At 32.2% G+C, this 8633-nt stretch overlaps 3 protein-coding genes across 4 annotated transcripts; 2 read left to right on the top strand and 1 right to left on the bottom strand.

Annotated features, from left to right (window-relative positions):
- The first annotated feature begins 1259 nt into the window (after positions 1–1259).
- Positions 1260–3997, top strand: LOC119664248. The gene is made up of 4 exons (XM_038073777.1): positions 1260–1741; positions 1962–2087; positions 3517–3609; positions 3669–3997. Exons 1-4 carry the CDS (start codon positions 1352–1354, stop codon positions 3975–3977), a joined length of 918 nt encoding a protein of 305 aa, XP_037929705.1. The 5' UTR covers positions 1260–1351; the 3' UTR covers positions 3978–3997.
- Positions 3998–4094: 97 nt separating this feature from the next.
- Positions 4095–5770, bottom strand: LOC119664247 (ubiquitin-like-conjugating enzyme ATG3). 2 transcript variants are annotated; one of them, XM_038073775.1, is made up of 6 exons: positions 5743–5770; positions 5504–5615; positions 5312–5447; positions 5069–5259; positions 4695–5009; positions 4095–4632 (listed from the first exon to the last, which is right to left on the bottom strand). In XM_038073775.1, exons 2-6 carry the CDS (start codon positions 5573–5575, stop codon positions 4354–4356), a joined length of 993 nt encoding a protein of 330 aa, XP_037929703.1. In that variant the 5' UTR covers positions 5576–5615; positions 5743–5770; the 3' UTR covers positions 4095–4353. The 2 variants fall into 2 exon arrangements, with proteins under 2 accessions (XP_037929703.1, XP_037929702.1); XM_038073774.1 differs by having other exon boundaries at positions 5504–5765.
- A 1199-nt stretch (positions 5771–6969) lies between these two features.
- LOC119664249 lies at positions 6970–7806 on the top strand. The gene has a single exon (XM_038073778.1). The coding sequence runs from the start codon at positions 6970–6972 to the stop codon at positions 7804–7806; it is 837 nt and encodes a 278-aa protein (XP_037929706.1).
- Positions 7807–8633: the final 827 nt, after the last annotated feature.

Genomic DNA, 8633 nt, shown 5'->3' with positions numbered 1-8633 from the left:
ATAATCTTGAATTATACGTCATCGTATGGATATGGTTAATCTTCAACAATTTGGAAAGATCTAATAACTTTAGAAGTAATATCTGAGAACAATCACACCCCAATGTAAAAGCCAATCCATACAAGTTAGATAGTACCATTTTGTTTGCGACAGGAGAATCAGATGCTTAAAATGTTCATCGACCTTTGCAAGAATATCCACCACCAACGATATGTTGAATGTTAGTGAAGTTGTAGTTCATGAATTCCAATTGTTTGGTTCCATGCGGTAGCATCTTCTCATTATTTTGCAAGAACACAAAAATAAACGATTGGAAGTGTGTTCACCTACTGCTGCACCTTTCGATGTCAATAACATGTTGTAGTTTGCAAGTGGCCTACGTTTAATATTCAATAACAGATTCGGATCCAATTTCATGTAATATACTTCGCATAAACGCATAAGGACACACGCATCTTAGACCAAAGCACAATAGGTGTCAACTAATGCTATATAATCAAAAGGTATGCAGTTGAAAGCGCACTACTTTGGAGATAGAAAAATATAGACGCCTATACCAACCGTCTTAATAAGAAATAAACATAAGTTGAGCTATATTTAAGGAATAAATTTATGAGTTTTTAACAGGTTTTTACTAAAATACAGTATTTTAATGTATGGTATATTAATGTACATACATTTTTAATTTGTTTTTTTTATTTTTGAGTATAATTATTTATTACTACTGTTGCTGTAAAGTTGCTATCTTTGGTGTTTTTTTATAAATTAATTTTATTCCATGTTTATACGGACAGGTTCATAAAGATTTTTATATATTTCGTCTCAAGTCATATTCTCGAATTCTTTTAATTAAATGTCAGATAGTTTATGCACATTTAAAACTTTACTTTAGGCGCGCCTATTTATCTATATCTATATTATTTATATCATATTGAATTGTTTGGGTTATTTAAGATAGCGTTCCTATTGCTGTGATTTATAACGTAAATATTGATGAGAAATGTGGGTAAGAACCCAATCTTATAATTTCATCAATATTGGCCATCATGGTAACGATTACATGTAATACATATAATTATAATTACGCAAAGGGGATCATGTTAGATTATGCTTTAGAAACCTTTTAAAATTTTAATAATATGTTTTAATATCCTAGTTTACAATATATAATTGAACTATATATGCTGTTAAGCATGGCAATTATAAGTGTAATATTATTTTGAAATATTAAAAATGTGGCATCATTGTTTTTCAATGAATCAAATTGGCAGCCATTGCTTGACTGTTCACATTCATACATGTTTTTATCAAACGCAGTTTATGCTCGGGCACAAATTTTAAAGTGACAATCATGTCTCACTTTACGATCATAACAGAAAAAGAATATCTAACAAACTTTTTAAGTTGTTACAAATCTCATAGAGAACTTTGGGATCCAAAGCACGAAAATTACATGAACCAGCACGCTAAACTTCATGGATATAAGGCATTGCTTAAGATTTTGCGGACTGTATTTGTGGATGCTACGATACATGACGTCAAAAAGAAAATAAATGCTCTAAGAACTGGGTACAGGCGCGAAGTACACAAAATCAAAATGGGACAAGCAACTGGAAAAAAATATACCACAAAGCTGTGGTGGTTTAAATACATTGATTTTTTACAAAGTCATATGCAGAACGTAACCCTTGTTAATATTATGGACGATTCAGTTGGTTCAAACACATATGACAAGAGTGAGGTATGTACCTTTTGACACTACATATTGATTGTGATTAAATGCGCGGTTATTTTAAACGCAAAAATACATTTTTTTTATTACAACTTTCTTAAAATCGAAAATTGTTTAATAAATAATTTTTCTTTTTTGTATCTGTTACCACTTTTACATATAAAAATTAATAACTAATATATATATAATTGATGTCAAACTATTTTAATTATGTATCACCTTTTTGCAGTCGTCAAGTAAGGATGAGTCTTTTTTTGAAAATGATAATGAAGACAAGAAACCTATACAAAGTGATAACGAAGAATTGGATCCAAACAATATCTTAGATGAAGATGAAATGGACTTGAATTATGAGGTAAAAAAAAATATATTTAAAAATATATTTTAAAATATACTTTATATTATGTTATATTACTAGCAATAGATTATACTGAACCATTAAAGTTCTAATATCATGAGAAGACAGAAACAAAAGTAGTGTGAAGTAATTAATTAAATTTGATTTTACAATTCTAAAGTGTTTTGCAATGTTAAAATTTTATGGATGTGCAAATTGTACCTTACTTTCTTCTTGAATGGTCACTGTAGATTGAATAATCATATATCCAAGTTAGGAATTTAATCCAACTCAGACTGCAGATACTAAAGAAATAAAGAAGAGAAAGAAACTCCATACCATGCGCTTGGGGAGTGCTAGGCACATATGAACAAGCAGAAGAAACAACTAGAAGCGTATTTCATGGATCATAAGAATCCAACACTAGGAAAAATAGACTCTATACTGTCTTTCATTAAAGAAATCCGACTTGGAAAAACACTCTAATCCGACTAAGGGGCACAATAGATCTTTTAGGTCGCAGTGCACTATCCCTTCTTTTCAATAACATAATATATTCTTGTGGTTTTTTCTTGATAATCGTTTAGATGATATGTGAATCACCGCATAATCTAAATTTGTTCAAAAATCTGAAGATGATTTCTGTTTCAATATAAAAGAAACTGAAATCGAACGTTGACTTTAATAAAAGATTGTAAATATTGGTTTTTAGGATTGTTGATCTACTTAATATTGTTAATAATAATCTTAAATTAACTTTGCTTTCTTTATTGTAAGATTCGTTCAATATACTTCATGTTCTTATATATACATTCTTAACTGGTAAAAAAAAATAATTTTATTTACATTTATGCTAACTTCAGATTATAGTTAAGCATATCGAATATTATTGAAAGTCTACTTATGATGAAAAACACTATTTATGTAGTAGTATTCAAGAGAAATTTTCAAATTTAATCGTAAACATATTTTTATATTCTTTTAATTACAAAGTGAACACTGACTACATGCGTGAGTGAAGTGAGGAAGGGTTTATATCATAGTTGATATAAATTTAATTAAATGAAGAAATTTTTATGCAATACTGACTATTTTTATTATCAATCTACAACTGAGGTCAATTATTGCTTAGTCTGATGAAATGATAAACAATAATCCAGTCAAAGCGTAGAAAAGTAGTAAAAGTGCTCAAGTGCACTGACTCATCTAGTCTTAACATAATAATACATTTATAATTCAATGTTAACAATTAAAAAATTGAATTAAAAATAAAGAAAATTAAAACAAAAATGAAAACATGACGTAAGAATATTTTTATTATGTAATTTTAATTACTTTAGTAAGTGAATTTTTAATTAAAAAAATTAATAAAAATTCAATTTAAAAAAATAGTGATATAAATAAATTTTATTTCTTTAAATATGTATTTTTTTATTTTTAATTGCAGCCACATACAAAAAGACTTAAAATTTTATATAGAAATCCAGAGATACCAAAAGTAGAAGATTCGTTGGATGTGTACGAAGAAAATAATACTCAGGTATAATATTTACTTTAATAATTCTGTCATAGCTTGTATAATATATATTTTCTTCAAAGCACATACCCGCTTCTAGTCATATGACGGCTAATGTTTCACATATTCCCCCGCCTCACGTAAAACCAACAAAAATCACATTTCGTGGTTTTAAATCAAGTTATGAAGAGGATGAAGTGTTAGCGTGTGGTTGGATGATGCAGTACAGCAGTTTACGAAATGACCAAAAAATATTTGTTAAAAAGGCAATCGATGACATACTCTTTGAAGCAAAACTGGAAACGTTGCACAGACACTCTATGAGCATCAACGAATCCGCGCTTTGCAACAGCTGTCACTGTGTCGCCGAACAATTTTCAATGACTAATTAAAAATATAATATTATTTAGTTTTAATTACAAATCAAATAATTGTTGAGTCCACTGAATCACATCATATTTGTTTAAAAAAAATAGATAAAAGTAATTATAATTAAAAAAATCGTTGAATATGCTCTGTGATCTCAAACGCAGCATTTTACTTTATTCAGACACTAACTACGAATATTTACACGATATATATGTTTGTAATCAAAAATGACTGTAATCGAAGAACATCAATGTACTTATAAGAAGTGCTTTAAGCTTAGGCAAATATATATATTAAAAGCAATTGAGTTAAGCAACATGTCAATTTTTTGTCAGTGATAAGATAAAATAGGCATTAAATATTTTGGTCAAACCATTCAGCAATGCGAGCCTTTTTTCATTACATTGTGAAGTTCTGTGTGAAGTCATATTCTATAGTTGGTATGACTGTTTGCACAAATTTCAGGAAAATTATTAAATACATGTGAACACCTAATTCTCCGCCACCCTCCTCGACAGTTTGTATAATCTTTTTCATAATATCAGCATGTCTACAAGGATGCACTGATGCCATGTTGGGACCAGGTAAATGCGGATGACTTTCCATTGTGACAGTCTTTTTAGCATGGTCTTGTGAGACGTCTTCGTACATCTGTTCCACAGTCAGTGGTTTTCGATTCTTAAAAAATATGTCAAAAATTTATTCTAACATTCATTAATAATGTGTTCTTAAATGCAAACCTCATCGTAACCAACCACCCATAGTCGTGGGGTTTGATAATATTTATCATAAGTTATATGTAAATCATATGTGCGAGTATGAAGCACGGAATCACCCGCATCAGTAGAAGTAGTCAACGTAGCATTTGAGGAGCACGCATTGTCTTTCTCTGTTCTTCTCGTAGTAGTAGCTACTGAAGGATCAACTAATTGCAGCATACCACTCTCTTCAAATTCATCCATATCGATTGCATCGTCATCATCATCATCGTCAAAATCATCATTCATGTCGTTGGCTCCAGACTCGTCTTCATTATCAGGTGTATTCATTTCTTCCTTAAAGTATATATTACGTTACACGTCACTATTAACATATTTTGCGGCATAAAACATACTTTGTTTTCATTTAAAGTCAATTCACATATTTTGTCATCTAGTTCATTTGTGCCATCTTCATTTAATTGGTGTGTTTCAACCCAACCACCGTCTCCAGCTTCTTCCTCAACCACAGTCTCTTCTCCCACATATTCCATTTGCTTACAACGTCGATAACACGGTACATTACGTGTAATAAGAAATTGTTTATCTAGTAAATTTATTTAATCATTAAGAAGAAGCTAAATGTAAATATGACCAACCTTTAGGTAGATAAGGTTTTGTTTTAGCCTCGTCACCAGCAGCCCACTGCCAAGTTGGACAGTGATGGACCAAATGGTCTCCCGCAGCAACAAATTCTTCTGGTGTTAACACCCCAGTTTCTTTGAATTTGGATTCCTCAAAAAATATTAAATGCATTATATGACAATGTCAATATATGTGGAAAAGGGTACCTTCAAAACAGGTGTCAGGTACTCCGCTACATTTAGGGCTGTTCCTTTGACAGTATTGAATACACTCTGCATTATATTTAAATAAACTAAACTTTGCAGCCGTTTATATTTCCTAAAGTTTTAATTAAAAATACAATTAGGGTTTTAATGAAATATTTCTTTATATATATAAAATGAATCAAAATTTGCAATTTATTTTTTAATAAACAAATAAAGCTTCAATAAGTTCACAACTAAACTTTTACTGCTGCCAGCCGTGATTAACTTTTGTCAACTCATAAAAATCATTACCAACCCTGTTGTATGAATAGAGTTGCCACGAGTTGAGTTTCATTTTTTTAAAGCATGAAAAATATATATGTACAGAAAACTAAGCTGACTGCCGCAAAAGTTACAAAGAAAGATCATAAAAACAATAATTTACAATTTCTGTTTATGCGAACGAAATTCACAGAGATCATCAGATGCTTGCGGAAGCTAATGAGTATAGCAAAAAACATCTAGTTGCTCACTTAAAATTGCTAATTTGTGTGCAAAACATTATTTTCTCTATCTAAGCAAATAGTTGTGAAGCGGCCAAACATTTGGGCGACTGTTTCGATATAAATATTGTGTAATTGTATTGTGTGTTATTTCTGTTATTAGGAATTAGGTCTGTTCCACGAGCTACTCATAGTAAAACTCAAGTAAAACATAAGTAAAGTACAAACTGAGAGCGTAACACAAATTACGCTATTTGGTAAAATCTTTGGTAAGATCTGGTGAGAACACCACTGCCGCACAAATAAACAATACATAAATGTAAATTCAAACCAAAACAGCTGATTCACACATCAACACAAGTCTGTGTAGTATTTTCAAATTTCGATAAGGATGATACGCTCTCTCAGATGCTTCATTTACTCGAAAATTTGCTGGTGGAACGCACTTGTGTATACACAGTGTTACTCAAAGTTACTAAAGTTACTACGAGTAGCTCGTAAAACAGACCTGTTATTTCAAGAATGGAATCGCCAAATAATTATAAAAATTATAAAAATATATATTAATAGACTTAAAATCTGATCGTTCCCATTGGGATAAGTTGATTTATGCGTGTGATGAAGGTTTCATGTATCAAATAGTTTTGTGAAAGCTCTAGGCAAATAATATGTGGCAGCACCAAAAAATATAAATAAAAGAACTGTCAACAAGGCACAAAGGAGACAACAATAGCCGCAGTTCCCGCCAGTAGTAGTTTGGAAAAAGACAAAGCAGCACGTGAATAAAACGTAAAAACACAAATCTTAACTTTAAGAATATGTTATAATAACTAAGTATAAGAAATAAATAAACTTATCCATTACCAATACGGAGTGTTAAATTAACTTATCCATTACCAATACGGAGTGTTAAATTCGAAATAAACCCCAACATAAAAAACCACTACATTGGTGACCAAGCCGACGTCGAATATATAAAAAAAAATGGCTACTCAAGAGCAAAAGATAACCGAAGACACTAACCCAATCAATGAAAACGCAACAATCACTGCAATAAAGCTGCCGATGCCAACATTAATAAAAAACAACATTGACCTTTGGTTTATTCAGTTGGACTACTGGTTCCAAGTCAACAACATAAAGGGCGATACTCAAAAGTTTGGCACAGTTATCGCAGCATTGGATGGATCGCTGTTAGAACAAATTTATAACACAATACAGAATCCACCAGCAACTCAGAAGTACGAAGCTATCAAGCAAGCAATAATAAAAAACTTTGCGGATAGTGAAAAAAAACGCATACAAAAATTAGTTAGTGGTTTACAGCTTGGGGATAAAAAGCCATCCCATCTTTTAAGCGAATTGCAACGTATTAGTGGAAGCAAACAAGACGAACAATTACTGAAAGGGTTATGGTTACAACGTCTTCCTGTAGAAGTACAGACATGTCTAGCCACAATTCAAGTGGAACTACCTAAGATGGCGGAATTGGCAGACAACATAACCGAAACAATCCGTATAAACTCAACAATGCAAGGAACTTACGTCAATGCAGCTAACGTCCCTGCAGCAGCTCATATTCAACGTGATGCACAAATCGAACAACTTCAACGAGAAGTGACCAGACTGACGAAAATGGTCTCGAAATTATCAACCGAACACCGCTCAAGAACAAATCAACGTTCACGTTCAACATCCAGAAACCGGCAATGTCATGATGATAGTGAAGAAAAGACCAGTACAAATTGTTGGTATCATAGAACATATGGGTCAAATGCAAAAAATTGCAAGCAGCCATGCACATATGGCACAAAAAACTAAAACCGACTTCGTCTACGGCGGCAGAGGAAGTTGTAAACGAAACATCTACAAGACTGTTCGTCTATGACAATAAGACAAAAAAATCATTCCTAATAGACACGGGTGCAGATGTTTCACTTATTGCCGCCAAACAAAAAAATTCAAATACAAACAATAAGAACGAAAGAATACTCTACGCAGCAAATGGTTCTATGATCAAAACATTTGGAGAAATAGAGATAACTCTAGCTCTTGCCTTACGAAGAAATTTCACATGGCCATTTATTATCGCAGATGTAAACACTTCAATCATCGGTGCAGATTTTTTAAATCATTTCGGATTAATAGTAGACATAAAAATGAAACGATTGATCGACACATCAACAAAGATTTTCTCAGCCGCAAGCGAACGTAAGGTAAATGCGCAAAAAATATCAACTGTGAACACATCTTGCAAAATTGCAGATCTACTAAAAGAATACATCGACATCACTAAACCAACACCGACAAATCGCCAGGTGACAAAAGTCACTCACCACATATTAACAAAAGGTCCACCAATATGTGAGAGACCACGTAGGTTACCTCCAGACAAGCTAGCAGCAGCAAAAGAAGAATTCCAAAACTTAGTCACAGCCGGAATATGCCGTCCATCAAGCAGCAATTGGGCTAGCCCCTTACATATGGTAAAAAAATCAGACGGTAGTTGGAGACCTTGCGGAGATTACCGTCGCTTAAATGCAATCACCATCCCAGATCGTTACCCAGTTCCTCACATACATGATTTTGCACACATGTTATATAACCAAAAAGTTTTTTCAACCATCGACCTGATTAAGGCATATCAC

This window comes from Teleopsis dalmanni, unplaced genomic scaffold (genome assembly GCF_002237135.1).
Source record: "Teleopsis dalmanni isolate 2A unplaced genomic scaffold, ASM223713v2 unscaffolded_contig_1672, whole genome shotgun sequence".
NCBI lineage: Eukaryota > Metazoa > Arthropoda > Insecta > Diptera > Diopsidae > Teleopsis > Teleopsis dalmanni.
The sequence above is the reverse complement of the archived record's forward strand: the minus strand, read 5'-3'. Positions and strand labels throughout refer to the sequence as shown.